General features: G+C 41.0%; 1 protein-coding gene across 1 annotated transcript in view; it reads left to right on the forward strand.

The window, feature by feature from the left end:
- The window catches only part of LOC106607182 (protocadherin-15), a 177,025-nt gene that overhangs the window by 91,518 nt on the left and 68,629 nt on the right, over window positions 1–16,878 (forward strand). The window contains exons 8-10 of the mRNA XM_045720950.2: window positions 10,738–10,908; window positions 15,511–15,619; window positions 15,785–15,897. Coding sequence (XP_045576906.2) covers window positions 10,738–10,908; window positions 15,511–15,619; window positions 15,785–15,897 — 393 coding nt within the window. The remainder of the gene's footprint in view (window positions 1–10,737; window positions 10,909–15,510; window positions 15,620–15,784; window positions 15,898–16,878) is intronic.

Here is a 16,878-nt window from a genome sequence, read left to right on the forward strand (position 1 = left end):
AGATATAGCTAGCTAACGACTTGGGATTTTCTACAAGGAATCTGCCTCCCGAAAAAATCTTCTCCCAAGTGGGTGTGACACCTACTCCCGTTGCCTGCTGCACTGCTGCTTCGATTCCACCTGGTGATCTGTTCACCGTTCTGCCCTGGCCTGTCTGGCCTGTCTCCCCCTGTTTGGTACAGATAACCCCGCCACACTCCCCCCTCTCTCCTAAGCTTTCGCTCGCCTCCAGTACACACGGACTGTTGGGGCGAGTGACTCTGAACTTACAATGGCAAGCCCCAAGTCGTCATATTTTTTTCTTGTGCTTTATGCTATTTGCCTCATGACTCCTGTGGGCTTTGTTGACTATGAACTTGCTTGTTTATCCGACCGTGGGACAGACTATGTTTTTGCCACACTCGGGACTCTGAGTCTCTGTTGGTTACACGGACACTTGGCCTCCCATCTTATTCTAACCACCTTTCGCCGGCTTTGTATTCTTTTAACCTGATGAAATTGCTGTAAATATGATCTTGTTGCCATCTAATGCACATTCAAATGTCATAAATTAACACTAGACGCTTATTACCTAAAATGTATAAATTGAAAGTGTGGGTTCATAGTTCCAATCCAGATGTGTTGGTCATTACTGAGACGTGAAGAACACGTTTTTTGAACACTGATGTTAACCTTTCTGGTTATAACCTTTTTCGACAAGGCAGATCTTTCAAAGGTGGTGCACTGGCAATCTGTACCAAGGAACACCTTTAGTGCTCGGTTGTCTCCAACAAGTCTGTCCTCAAACAATTTGATTTGCTGGTTTTAAGCATTCAACCTTCAAATAGCTGTTTGTTGACTGTTGCTGGGTGTTATCGTTCACCATCAGCACTGACCTGTACCCTAATTGCCCTAAGCTCTCTCCCTTACACTAAGTCTGAATGTGTCCTGCTAGGTGACCTAAACTGGGAGATGCTTAAACCACCTGACCAAGTCCTAAAGCAATGGGACTCCCTAAATATCTCTCAGATTATTACCAATCCCACAAGGTATGACTCCAAACAACTACTAAAGGCTACTATTTGATGTTATCCTCACAAATAATCCTGATAGGTATCAGTCTGGTGTTTTCTGTAATGACCTTAGTGATCACTGTTTTACAACCTGTGTTCGTAATGGCGCTCAGTGAAATGACCTGTCCTGATTTGTCAAAGATGCTTACTAAAAAACTTTATATATTTTCAGTGGTATTCTTAACAATCACGCCCCGTAAAGAAAATGAGAATTAAAAACAGGTTCAGCCCCTGGTTCGACCATGACTCCACCTCAAGAATTCCATTTGGCGAAAGGCACACGTATACAGACAAATGAGAAATTAGTGCACTCAGGCTATCCTGAAGGCCAAAGTTAGTTACTTTAAGGAGCAGTTCTCTCTCTGTAGATTTGGATAGAAAACACTCTAAAGTTTCTAAAACTGTTTGAATGGTGTCTGTGAGTATAACAGAACTCATATGGCAGGCCAAAACCTGAGAAGATTCCATACAGGAAGTGCCCTGTCTGACAATTTGTTGTCCTTCTGTTGCATCTCTATCGACATTACAGCATCTGTGCTGTAACGTGACACTTTCTAAGGCTTCCATTGGCTCTCTAAAGCCGCCAGAAAGTGGAATGGGGTGTCTGCTGTCTCTGGGCAAAGTACAGCAGCAGAGTTTGTAAGTGGTCAGCCTGGGGACAGTGAGACTGAGATGCGCGTTCACGAGACTTCTCCATTTTTTGCATTCTGACGAAGAACAGCAAAGTTAATCCAATTTTTCTAATAGTAATTCTGAGTTTAGGTGACCCCGAAGTTGGCGGATGTCAAAATAGCTAGCCGTGATGGCCGAGCTATGTACTCAGAATATTGCAAAATGTGCTTTCGCCGAAAAGCTATTTTAACCTCTTACATCTAGACGTTCCGCTAGCGGAACACCTGCTCCACTATCCAATGATAGGCGTGGCGCGAATTACAAATTCCTCAATAATACAAAAACTTCCATTTTTCAAACATATGACTATTTTACACCATTTGAAAGACAAGACTCTCGTTAATCTAACCACATTGTCCGATTTAAAGAAGGCTTTACAGCGAAAGCAAAACATTAGATTATGTTAGGAGAGTACATAGCCAGAAATAACCACACAGCCATTTTTCAAGCAAGCATATATGTCACAAAAAACAGAAACACAGCTAAATGCAGCACTAACCTTTGATGATCTTCATCAGATGACACTCCTAGGACATTATGTTATACAATACATGCATGTTTTGTTCAATCAAGATCATATTTATATCAAAAACCAGCTTTTTACATTATTTTTTGATGTTCAGAATTAGCAACTAGCATACACACCGCAAACTTCCGGTGAATTTATTTAATTACTCAGCATAAAACGTTCACAAAATACACAACAATTATTTTAAGAATTATAGATACAGAACTCCTTCATGCAATCGTGGTGTCCGATTTTAAAATAGCTTTTTGGCGAAATAACATTTTTCTGAGTACATAGCTCGGCCATCATGGCTAGCTATTTTGACACCAACCAAGTTTGGCCCTCACCAAACTCAGATTTACTATAAGAAAAATTGGATTACCTTTGCTATTCTTCATCAGAATGCAGGACTTCTACTTCAATAACAATCCTGCTTAGATTTTTCTCAAGTTTTTGCCTGCCATATGAGTTCTGTTATACTCACAGACACCATTCAAACTGTTTTAGAAACTTCAGAGTGTTTCCTATCCAAATCTACTAATAATATGCATATTCTAGTTTCTGGGCCAGAGTAGTAACCTGTTTAAATTGGGTACGTTTTTCATCTGGCCCTGAAAATACTGCCCCCTAGCCCAGACTGGTTAACTGTCCCCAAACCACACATGTCCCTGGGTCGCTCCTCTTTTCAGTTTGCTGCATCTAGCGATTGGAACGAGCTGGAAAAAACACTCAAACTGGACTATTTTATCTCCATCTCTTCATTCAAAGACTCAATCATGGACACTCTTACTGTCAGTTGTGGCTGTTTTGCCTGATGTATTGTTTTCTCTACCTTTTTGCCCATTGTGCTGTTGTCTTTGCCCAGTAATGTTTGTACCATGTTTTGTGCTGCTACCATATTAGGCTGCTGCCATGTTGTGTTGCTACCATGTTATTGTCATGTTGTGTTGGTACTATGCTTTGTTGTAATGTGTTGCTGCCATGCTATGTTGTTGTCTTAGGTCTCTCTTTATGTAGTGTTGTGATGTCTCTTGTCGTGATGTGTGTTTTGTCCTATATTTTTATTATATTTTTAATCTCAGCCCCCGTCCCCGCAGGACGGCTTTGGTTCTTAACTGACTTTCCTTGTTAAATAAAGGTTAAAAAATATATATTAAATGGCGCCTAATGTTGGCTCTTTTCACGAGAGCTACGGACTCACTGCATATCAGGCACATTGGTTTTGTGCTAGTTGCAGGGAGATTAAATAAATACTGTTCCGTCCACTCGTCTTTGAATTTACAGTTTTCAGTGAACTTTTTCATTTTCTTAAACAAGCCATATGTTACTCACCACCTGGATTTGGTCTTATGTAGCAAAATTAGAAATTATGTTTTTTACATTGGATAAAAGTACAGAATCATAGCTCCAAAATGGTATATCGTACACTGCATTATTGAGGAACAATGGGGAAGAAATTCTGTTTTGAAAGTTGATAAACTTCTAAACTCACTTTTGAGAAAATGGCCTTTGAATATTTTGGTATCGAGCAAAGAGCTCTTCTTTATCTACACCCATTCAGCATCGTTCACACCCTCTTAAGCTTTAGCCCCATCCATCTCGTTTCGCTCTTGGAGTGTTCAGAGTGCACACTTGACGCTCTGGCCGATGATTTGTTTACCTCTGCATAACATGAAAACAGCCCAACCAGCAACAATTTCATTACTTTTTTTTTGCCAACGTTTACTGACACGAACCATATTCAACGGGTTTTGTACACTTTAGATTAAGACATGTAGCAAGCTAGCTAGGTAAACAATGACTCTAGCTAGGTAAACAAAGTGCAAGATCACACACATCACGTAATGTTAACTAACGAGCCAGCCAGCTAATGTTAACTAGTTAAACAACTATGAGGTTAGTGCCAAATCATGTTGTTACTACCTGCATGAATCTGCTGGGAGCTAACCAACCAGGTTCAATGTTAGCTAGCTAACATTAGGCTCTAACTAGCGAAGCAAACGGCTCTGGGATACGAATAATAATGTCATACACATAATGTTAGCTAGGGAGCCAGGAAACTAATGCTAGCTAGCAAGCTAACAGTACACTTTAGCTTAAAACATGTAGCTAGCTAGCTAGGTAAACAACGTTTAAGATGACACACGTCACATGACTTTAGCTAATGAGCCAGTCTGTAACGTTAGCTATTTAAACAATACTGAACATAGTGACAAATAATGTTGTTACTACCCTGCATGAATCTGCTTGGAGCTAAGCAACCAGGTTCAATGTTAGCTAGCTAACATTAGGCTTTAAATAGCAAAGCAAACGGTTTTGAGATACGAATAATAATGTCATACACGTAGTGTTAGCTAGGGAGCCAGCCAGATAACGTTAGCTAGCTAGCTAACAGAACACTTTAGCTTGAAATGAAACGTGAAATATCTGAAAATGTATCTACAGTAGATAGACTATCTTACAAATATACATCATGATGTATGATGTACGTGTCTCCCTGTCACGGATGCCATGCCAAGGTTTCCCTTAGCTTGAAGATGTAATCCGGAGACAGGTGTTTTCTCCATCTCTTTAGCTTTCATACTCTAATTCCACTGATTTCAAAACTTGATCCTCCAGAATGCAGAGAGCAATGCTTATGCAGCTCCCCTACACAATACATTTAAAAAAGCTGAATCAGACAGGATTACCAACACAGATTAACCAGCTCAAATAGACAGAAGCCTTCTCCAGTTGAAGTCGGAAGTTTAAATACACTTAGGTTGGAGTCATTAAAACTCGTTTTTCAACCACTCCCCAAATTTCTTGTTAACAAACTATAGTTTTGGCAAGTCGGTTAGGACATCTACTTTGTGCATGACACAAGTAATTTCTCCAACAATTGCTTACAGACAGATTATTTCACTTATAATTCACTGTCTCACAATTCCAGTGGGTGAGAAGTTTACATACACTAAGTTGACTGTGCCTTTAAACAGCTTTGAAAATTCCAGAAAATGATGTCATGGCTTTAGAAGCTTGTGATATGCTAATGACATCATTTGAGTCAATTGGAGGTGTACCTGTGGATGTATTTCAATAGTACGCCAGTATAAACACCATGGGACCACGCAGCCGTCATACCGCTCAGGAAGGAGACGGGTTCTGTCTCCTAGAGATGAATGTACTTTGGTGTGAAAAGTGAAAATCAATCCCAGAACAACAACAAAGGACCTTGTGAAGATGCTGGAGGAAACAGGTACAAAAGTATCTATATCCACAGTAAAACGATTCCCATATGGACATAACATGAAAGGAAGAAGCCACTGCAAAAAAATGGCATAAAAAAGCCAGACTACAGTTTGCAACTGCACATAGGAACAAAGATCGTACTTTTTGGAGAAATGTCCTCTGGTCTGATGAAAGAGAAATAGAACTGTTTGGCCATAATGACCATCGTTATGTTTGGAGAAAAACATCCCAACCGTGAAGCACGGGGGTGGCAACATCATGTTTTGGGGGTGCTTTGCTGCAGGAGGGACTGGTGCACTTCAGAAAATAGATGGCATCATGAGGCAGGAAAATGATGTGCATATATTGAAGCAACATCTCAAGACATCAGTCAGGAAGTTAAAGCTTGGTCACAAATGGGTCTTCGAAATGGACAATGACCCCAAGCATACTTCCAAAGTTGTGGCAAAATGGCTTAAGTCCAACAAAGTCAAGGTATTGGAGTGGCAATCACAAAGCCCTGACCTCAATCCTATAGAACATTTGTGGGCAGAACTGAAAAAGCATGTGCGAGCAAGGAGGCCTACAAACCTGACTCAGTTACACCAGCTCTGTCAGGAAGAATGAGCCAAAATTCACCCAACTTAAAGTTGGGTGAAAATGTGTGTTTTTTATTTGTGGATTTTATTTGTGGAGTGACTTTGTTGCAACTATGAAACAAAAAGCATATGTGTTGGAACACAGCAACATCTTATTTTTATGACGACAAAATAAAATACAAATACCCCAACAACCAAGATGCATGGTCAAAATACACGGTAAAATTATTAAAACCTCAGTAGCACCAAATGGCTTTGATAAATAGTGTAACTCAATTATTGTCAGCTAGTGCTTGTGTGCATCTCCACGCAATGACATCAGTTTGATTTCATTTGGCTGTTATCCCTTGTCTCCCAGTTAACACAATTTCCGTAACTTTCACTTGCCTGACACACTGTGACATACCTTTGTTTGGTTGTAGTGTGTAATAGTCTCCGGGTTTTCTCTTCATTGTGTCCCATTGTCTTGTCATTCTTCAGCACCGTTGTGAAGTAGAAGGCTGTGCAGGTGCCTTATTTTGTGCAGAGGGAGGGAGCTCCCATCTCACTTTATTCATGGTGCTTTTTTTTTTCTTTGCAAGCAACTTGTTCGGCCAATGGCAGTGAAGTGAAGAAATTGTCCATGGTGACATTTCTCCCCTTGCCAACATAAGGTTTCACAAGCCTCATCACCACATTCTCAGACACTCGCTCACCTGCTGCCCGGTGTGGGTATTTTCCCAGATATTGAAAGCCGTTCAGAATGTACAATTACATATGCTCTCACTGTGTAGCCTACTCCAAGTAGTCCATAGTAAACTGATAAGACTGCTTTGTTTTGTTGGACTGATATAGGGTACATACCATTTTAAGATTATAATTAGAATGGATCAATACAATAGAATGGCCCGCCCTGTTCTTCATTCACAATTAGTGATTACATAATTATGGATCGTTCGCTTCCCGTCGCTCATCAACTCACCCATTCTCCCGTTTTCTCCACCATCATACTTGACTTAATTTATTTAATCTGTTATACATCTGAAATTAGTTTTAGTATAGTTTCGGTTAATTTTCAGGGCAATTTTCAGGGTGATTATCAGCTGGGGACTGCACTTTCAACTGTCAGAAGAAGGAGCGGAGCAGGCCCTAGTGTTAGGAGAAGGAGGGGCAATGGGAAAAAAACATTGGAAAAAATGACATGCCCTCCTAAAACTGGTTATAACTCCAGTTCTGTTTGTGATATTAAGATTCTAACACCAGCAGTCTGTTATATAGACCTATTTAGGAAAAGTCAACGACGGACGGTGGCATGACTTAAAAATAAGTACAATCATGAGCAGTCAAAATGACTGCTTTAGCAGTTCTAGTGTTAAAGGTACATAGAGTGCAGAATATCAAAATCCTGAGACATTTGTAAATCTTTTTTTTTTTAGGAGGGTATAATCGTAGATAGAACCTTAATGGCTCTGAAATGTTAAGGTTCTAACTCACACTTCTGAACTAGTAGCTTTTTGAATACATAAATTATTGAATGACACTATTTTACCAAAATAGAACACATCATCAAATACATTAAGAAATGTATTATGATCATCAGACGAATTACTGTCATAACTGAACAATGATGTGACAACATCATTTACTTTAAGATTTCTGACTGTGTTTTTTTTTTGCTTAGATCATACTTAAAGGGATATGGCAAAGACATTTTCAGATTGGTCCGTCTGTATTTGTTCAGGCTTGTGATTGGATTGCAGATGCAACCTTATAGCGCCAAGTTCAAATGGGGTTTATGCAGATAGAACTTTCTAGTTACATTTTTTTTTCATAGACATATGAAGAGCTAACTCATATGTGACTAATTTATTTTTTACAAATATATCAGATAGAACCTTATAGTCCCAAGGTCTCAAAGAAACAAAGAGACAAACACATAAACACAGCTTTACAAATAGCTTAACATTTACCTAACCCATTACTTTGAGTCCAGAACTACCTAACTGAAATGTCGGTCCCTCCTTCATGTTGCCATAATTATTTATTTCCTAATTTGCATAAAGACTCCAGGCTCTCTTTGGAGCTCTGTCAGATTATAGTTTATAGGCTAACATTTTAGCATATCAGGATAGATTTAATTAGAGCTTTTACTAGAGCAAGTTCAGTGGCCCCCAGACTACCAACAGGCCACAGGAGGGAGGCAGACATATGGGAAATCAAGTGATGCTAATGAGGCTGGTTTTGGCTCCCGAGTGGCTCAGCGGTCTAAGGTACTGCATCTCAGTGCAAGATGTATCATTATAGTACCTGGTTTGAATCCATGCTGTCTTACATCCGGCCGTGATTGGGAGTCCCATAAGGCGGCGCACAATTGGCCCAGCGTTGTCCGGGTTTGGCCGGAGTAGGCCGTCATTAAAAATAAGAATTTGTTCTTAACTGACTTGCCTAGTTAAAAAAAGGTTGTAGGCCGTACCTATTTCTCCTGGTCAGTAGCCATGAGGAGTCCCTGACAAGGATTATGAATCGGACACTGTTATGCTACCTGTTATGCTACCTGTGACCTGTTATCAACACCATTATCCAAGAAACTCTAGACCAACTCCAATTTGCATTCCCCCCCAACAGATCCACAGATGATGCAATTTCTATTGCACTTCACACTTCCCTTTCCCACCTGGACAAAATGAACACCTATGTGAGAATGCTATTCATTGACTACAGTTCAGCGTTCAATGCCATAGTGCCCTCACAGCTCATCACTAAGCTAAGGACCCTGGGACTAAACACCTCCCTATGCAACTGGATCCTGGACATCCTGACGGGCCGCCCTCAGGTGGTGATGGTAGGTAACAACACATCTGCCACGCTGATCCTCAACACAAGGCCCCCTCAGGGGTGCGAGCTCAGTCCCCTCCTGTACTCCCTGTTCACTCATGACTGCACAGCCAGGCACGACTCCAACACCATCATTAAGTTTGCAGATGACACAACAGTGGTAGGCCTGATCACCGACAACGATGAGACAGCCTATAGGTAGGAGGTCAGCGACCTGACCGTGTGGTGCAAGGACAACAACCTCTCCCTCAATGTGATCAAGACAAAGGAGATGATTGTGGACTACAGGTAAATGAGAACCGAGCACACCCCCATTCTCTTCGACAGGGCTGTTGTGGAGCAGTTTGAGAGCTTCAAGTTCCTTGGCGTCCACATCACCAACAAACTAACATGGTCCAAGCACACCATGACAGTTGTGAAGAGGGCACGACAAAACCTATTCCCCCTCAGGAGACTGAAAATATTAAGGCATGGGTCCTCGGATCCTCAAAAGGTTTTACAGCTGCACCATCGAGAGTATCCTGACAGGTTGCATCACTGCCTGGTATGGCAACTGCTCGGCCTCCGACCGCAAGGCACTACAGAGGGTAGTGCGTACGGCCCAATACATCACTAGGGCCAAGCTTCCTGCCATCCAAGACCTCTATACCAGGAGGTGTTAGAGGAAGGCCCTAAAAAATGTCAAAGACTCCAGCCACTCTAGTCATCAACTGTTCTCTCTGCTACTGCACAGCAAGCGGTGCCAGAACGCAAAGTCTGTGTCCAAAAGGCCTCTAAACAGCTTCTACCCCAAGCCATAAGATTCCTGAACATCTAATCAAATGTCAACCCAGACTACGTACGCTGCTGCTATTCTCTGTTATTATCTATGCATAGTCACTTTAATAACTCTACCTACGTACATATTACCTCAATTACCTCGACACTGGTGCCCCCGCACATTGACTCTGATCTTTTACCCCCTGTATATAGCCCCACTATTGTTATTTTTACTGCTGCTCTTTAATTATTTGTTATTTTTATCTTACTTTTTTCAGGTATTTCTTAAAACTGCATTGTTGGTTAAGGGCTTGTAAGTAAGCATTTCACTATAAGGTCTACACATCTTGTATCCGGCGCATGTGACAAATAAAATTTGATTTGATTTTGATAGTATGATTACACAGGAGAAGAAGAAGAAAATGAAGAGAGGAAAAAGGGATTGAGATAGAGAGAAGACAGAATGTCACAGAGACAGACAGACTAATAGAAAGAGGAACAGAGGAAAGGGATTTATTTGCTTTGTTTCCCCAGTAAATATGGATGACAGGGGCCTAAGCTGCTCCCAGAGATTTATTCTTTCCTTTACTAATGTCATAAGAGTTTAGAGGGAGAAGGACATGGCATTAATTGGACCTCTGCTGCTTATGTCAGGGTTCAATTATTGTGACAATGTGAAGTGCTACTCAGAGAGTATTGGGAGAAGGAAATTGCCAGAACATATACTGCAATTACTTTTATAATTTCTCGTGTGCATGTGCGTTTCTGTACTGTCTGTATATTGGTGTCCTTGAAAAAGATAACTGTACACAATGCTTTCTAGAATCTGATGCCTTGAGTAGGGGTACATGTCGAATATCTCTGAGTGTCTTAAGATGGTAAAGACTCATTTTAAATGTAGGAAAATAGAGGAGTGGTTGTTACAATTGATATTTGAAGTAGAGGTAGAGTGATGATGAAATGTATTTCTCAACCTAAATGTTCAGTAACTTTATGAAGTTGACCATGGAATTGAAAATAGAAATTGGTCTCATGATTGATTGATTAATTTATATTGATTATATTTGAAAGTGTTGTTCATTCGTGGCTTTGGTAAGTAACAATGTTGACTTCCGTCCTATAGGACCGTGCCCTGTACGATGCCAACAGGCGGACTGCTACGACCACGCTGACCATAGACGTTCTGGATGGAGATGACCTGGGGCCTATGTTCCTGCCCTGTGTCCTGGTCAACAACACCCATGACTGCAACCCCCTCACCTACCGCATCACCATACCAGAGTTCACCAAACCGGTATGAACCACACTGTGAGGGGTGTACTGTAGGCTTTGTGCGTGTGTAGGGGAACGGGAAGTGATTGAGTGCAAGTGTGTGTTTGTGTGCAACTGCAACCTCTCATCTCCTGTGTTTTACTGTAGGCAAAACCCAGCAACAGACAGAGAGGATGAGCCACTAAAGTTTGACTTGGGAACTTACAGTGCCTTCAGGAAGTATTCATACCCCTTGATTTTTAGAAGCCTGAATTTAAAATTAATATTTTAATATTAATATTTTAAATTCATATTTTGTGTCACTGATATACACACAATACCCCATAATGTCAAAGTGGAATTATGTTTTTAGAAATGTTTACAAATTAATTAAAAATGAAAAGCTGAAATGTCTTCAGTCAATAAGTCTTCAACCTAAATGAGTTTAATATTTGCCCATTATTCTTTTAAAGATTATTCAAGCTCTGTCAAGTTGGGGCCAAACTCCCTGCCACCCAGGACCTACAGTTGAAGTCGAAAGTTTACGGACATTTAGGTTGGAGTCATTAAAACTTGTTTTCAATCACTCCACAAATTTCTTGTTAACAAAATATAGTTTTGGCAAGTCAGTTACGACATCTACTTTGTGCATGACACCAAGTCATTTTTCCAACAATTGTTTACAGACAGATTATTTCACTTATAATTCACTGTATCACAATTCCAGTGGGTCAGAAGTTTACATACACTAGTTGACAATGTCTTTAAACAGCTTGGAAAATTCCAGAAAATGATGTCATGGCTTTAGAAGCTTCTGACATTTGAGTCAATTGGAGGTGTACCTGTGGTTGTATTTCAAGGCCTACCTTCAAACTCAGTGCCTCTTTGCTTGACATCATGGGAAAATCAAAAGAAATCAGCCAAGACTTCAGAAAAGAAATTGTAGACCTCCACAAATCTGGTTCATCCTTGGGAGCAATTTCCAAACACCTGAAGGTACCACGTTCATCTGTACAAACAATAGTATGCAAGTATAAACACCATGGGACCACGCAGCCGTCATACTGCTCAGGAACGAGACGCGTTCTGTCTCCTAGAGATGAACGTACTTTGGTGCAAAAAATGCAAATCAATCTAAAAAAATATATATAATAAAGCCAGACTACGGTTTGCAACTGCACATGGGGACAAAGATCATACTATTTGGAGAAATGTCCTCTGGTCTGATGAAACAAAAATAGAACTGTTTGGCCATAATGACCATCGTATGTTTGGAGGAAAAAGGCCGAAGAACAACATCCCAACCTTTGAAGCACGGGGGTGGCCTCATCATGTTGTGGGGGTGCTTTATTGCAGGAGGTACTGGTGCACTTCAGAAAATAGATGGCATCAAGAGGAAGGAAAATTATGTGGATATATTTTAGCAACATCTCAAGACATCAGTTAGGAAGTTAAAGCTTGGTCGCAAATGGGTCTTCCAAATGGACAATGACCCCAAGCATACTTCCAAAGTTGTGGAAATAAATGCCTTAAAGATAACAAAGTCAAGGTATTGGAGTGGTCATCACAAAGCCATGACCTCAATCCTACAGAATATTTGTGGGCAGAACTGAAAAAGTGTGTGCGAGCAAGGAGGCCTACAAACCTGACTCAGTTACACCAGCTCTGTCAGGAGGAATGGGACAACATTCACCCAACTTATTGTGGGAATCTTGTGGAATGCTACCCAAAACATTTGACCCAAGTTAAACAATCTAAAGGCAATGCTACCAAATACTAATTGAGTGTATGTAAACTTCTGACCCACTGGGAATGTGATGACAGAAATAAAAGCTGAAATAAATCATTCTCTCTACTATTTTTCTGACATTTAACATTCTTAAAATAAAGTGGTGATTCTAACTGACCTAAGACAGGGCATTTTTACTAGGATTAAATGTCAGGAATTGTGAAAAACTGAGTTTAAATATATTTGGCTAAGGTGTATGTAATTTTCTGACTTCAACTGTAAATACCAGGTGGTGTCAGAGAAAGGCCCTAAAATTGTCAAAGACTCCAGCCACCCAAGTCATAGACTGTAAGCTTTGTTACCAAATGTCAAGCAGTACTGGAGAGCTACCCCCAAGCCATAAGCTTCTACCCCCAAGCCATAAGAATGCTAAATAGTTAACTAAATAGCTACCCGGACTATCTGCATTGACTCTATTTGGACTAACTATTTTTGACTCTATGCACACACACTGGACTCTATGCACACACACTACCCCCACACTCACACATACTTACACTAACACTCCAATACATACACACACTCACTCACATATAACACGCACACACAGGCAAGCTGTCACCACACACACACTTACACACCTCCACGCTCATCACATGCACTGTTGCTACTGTCTATTATCCATTCTTTTGCCTTGTCACTTTACCCCTACCTACAGTGCATTTGGAAAGTATTCAGACCCCTTGACTTTTTCCACATTTTGTTACGTTACAGCATTTTTCTAAAATGTATTAAATAAAAACTTTTCCACATCAATCTACACGCAATACACCATAATGACAAAGCAACAACATGTTTTTAGAATTTTTGCACATTTCAAAACAATATAAAACAAAAATATGTTATTTACATAAGTATTCAGTGCCTTTGCTATGAGACTCGAAGTTGAGCTCAGGTGCATCCTGTTTCCATTGATCATCCTTGAGATGTTTCTACATCTTTGATTGGACTCCACCTGTGGTAAATTCAATTGATTGGATATGATTTGGAAAGGAACACACCTGTCTCTATAAGGTCCCACAGTTGACAGTGCATGTCAGAGCAAAATCGAAGCCATGAAGTTGAAGGAATTGTCCGTAGAGCGCCAAAACAGGATTGTGTTGAGGCTCAGACCAGGGGAAGGGTTACCACAAAATGTCTGCAGCATTGAAGGTCCCCAAGAACACAGTGGTCTCCATCATTCTTAAATGGAAGAAGTTTGGAAACAGACTCTCAGACCATGAGAAACAAGATTCACTGGTCTGATGAAACCAAGATTGAACTCCTTGGCCTGTATGCTAAGCGTGACATGTGGAGGAAACCTGGCACCATCCCTACTGGGAAGCATGGTGGTGGCAGCATCATGCTGTGGGGATGTTTTTCAGCGGCTAGGACTGGGAGACTAGTCAGGGTCAAGGGAAAGATGAATGGAGAAAATTACAGAGAAATCCTTGATGAAAACCTAATCCAAAGCGCTCAGGACTTCAGATGGGGTGAAGGTTCACCATCCAACAGGACAACAACCCTAAGCACACAGCCAAGACAACACAGGAGTGGCTTCGGGACAAGTCTCTGAATGTCCTTGAGTGGTCCAGCCAGAGCCCGGACTTGAACCTGATCGAACATCTCTGGTAAGACCTGAAAATAGCTGTGCAGCGACGCTCCCCATCCAACCTAACAGAGCTTGAGAGGATCTGCAGAGAAGAATGCAGAAGTCTCGAGGCTGTAATCGTTGCCAAAGATACTTCAACAAAGTACTGAGTAAGGGGTCTGAATACTTATGTAAATGTGATATTTCAGTTTAACATTTTTAATACATTTGCCAAAATGTCTAAATCTTGTTTTTGCTGTGTCTTTATCTGGTATTGTGTGTAGATGAATGAGGGGAAAAAACAATTTAATCGATTTTAGAATAAAGTCAACGGGTCTGAATTCTTTCCGAATGCACTATAAGTCTTTGTATTCAGGACATAAAGTGAATTTCTTTGCCACATTTTTGCAGTTCTACTTTTTTGCCTTATTGCAAACAGGATGCCTTATGGCAAAGATAATATTATTATTCTGTCCAGGCTTCCCTCTTTTCACTCTCATTTAGGTTAGTATTGGAGAGTAACTGCAATGTTGTTGATCCTTCTTCAGTTTTCTCCTATCACAGCAATTAAACTCTGTAACTGTAGTAAAGCCATAATTTGTCTCATGGTGAAATACCTGAGCGTTGTCCTTCCTCTCTGGCAACTGAGTTAGGAAGGACACTTGTATCTTTGTAGTGACTGGGTGTATTGATACACCATCCAATGTGTAATTAATAATGTCCCCATGCTCAAAGGGCTGTCCCTTCTTTTTGAGGAATTGGAAAACCTCCCTGGTCTTTGCGGTTGAATCTGTGTTTGAAATGCACCGCTCAACTAAGGGGCCTTACAGATAATTGTATGTGTTGGCTACAGAGATGAGGTAGTTGTAACAATCATGCTAAACTCTAATATTGCACACAGAGTGAGTCCATGCAACTTATTATGTGACTTAAAGAAATTGTTATTCCTAAACTTATTTAGGCTTGCCATAACATAGGGGCTGAATACTTATTGATGCAAGACATGTCAGCTGTTAATTTTTTATTAATTTGTAAACATTTCTATAAACATAATTCCACTTTGACATTATGGGGTATTGTGTGTAGGCCAGTGACACAAAATTCAGGCTGTAACACAACAAAATGTGAAAAAAAGCATGGGGTGTGAATACTTTCTGAAGGCACTGTACATTTAATAAATGTTCCCTTGGTTGCAAAAGGCTTAACATTGTAATGGGCGATACTAACCACTAACACAGTTCATTGGTTTCTGACTCCCCCCTTTTTCCTCCCTGCCTCCTTTTCAGAGAGAACTGAACCCGCTGGAGGTGACCCCACCTATCCGAGCTGTGGACATGGACAGGAACATCCAGCCCCCCTCTAAAAGGCCAGGGATCCATTACTACATACTGGTTGGTAGGTTCCTCACTGAGCTTCCAGTCACACACATGCATGTTTGCATGATCAATCCCACTATCCCACTTCAAATCTTTATTGTCCAATTACTAATGTATTATCACTGGTCAGCATTCATGCCCAAAAGCACAAAAAAAGCAATGTTCATTCTTTGTTTTTCCTCAGGTCAGCCCTCAACGTACTCAGAGTACTTCTCCCTGAACAGGACGACTGCAGCGCTCCTGCTCCTGAAACCAGTCAGCAGAGACCTGTACACCAAATTTATCATCATCATCAAGGTAAGCAAATCCACCTTCAAACTGAAGTCAAGGTAATCATGTACCAAACATCAACCAGAGAATTTGGTTTTGTGTTGAGGGCTGGTCTAGTGGTAGTGCTGCCACCCCCAAACCACGGTATCACGCCCCTGGAGGCAATCCGAATTAGAACCAGAGATGACCTGTTATGATGCACAAAGCATACTACCACCCACCCACCAGAACCTCTCTCCATTTAAAATGGTAACCCCTGAGCACTGGGCAGGCTGCCACGTACACAGAGGAGAGGAATAGGTGATGATGTTTGAAAAGTGCTTTGTGTGAGTATGGAGCAGGCGAGGGAAGAGGAGAGGGGGAGGGGGAGGGGGAGGTGGATGGAGGGAGTTAGCACCAGTGAACTGGTGCTGGAGGTATCAGCAGGGAAGGAAAGAGAGAGTTAGAGGTTGCTATCTAGAGGAGACTGCTCTGGGTTAGCTGTCAGATACCGCTTTATAAATATGCTTACTGCCATTGAAATATATTGAGAGCTTCGTCATTGAGATACCTGGAGGAGTGAAAAGACAGTTTGTACGTAGTAGTTGTAGTTATTGTGACTTGTTATAGAATGTTCAGCACCAAGGACAATGTTGTCATTGATCCTGATGTCACATTGGAAAAAGCCATTTTCTCTCAGAGGGTGGCAAGGACAGATATAGATGAGTCAGATAGATGGATTGGGTTGGATGGAGGGAGGATAGGCAGATAAAGACAGAAGAAGAGAGAATAAGGGGAGAAAAAATAGAACAAGAGATGGGGAAATAAGTTAGTCAGAGAGATAGAGAGATTGGTAGTTGAGGGAGGGGAGAGAGAGAGAGAGCGAGATGGAGTTTGTGAGAGTGGGTGGAAAGAATGAAGAATGACTGATAAACAGTGACTGTAGGTGCAGAGGGCTTCAAACATTTATGTACATATAAGTGTCTTATATCGGCTGAAAGCTTAAATTCTTGTTCATCTAACTGCACT

The sequence above is a fragment of the Salmo salar genome, chromosome 01 (genome assembly GCF_965601325.2).
Source record: "Salmo salar chromosome 01, fSalSal1, whole genome shotgun sequence".
NCBI classification, from domain to species: domain Eukaryota; kingdom Metazoa; phylum Chordata; class Actinopteri; order Salmoniformes; family Salmonidae; genus Salmo; species Salmo salar.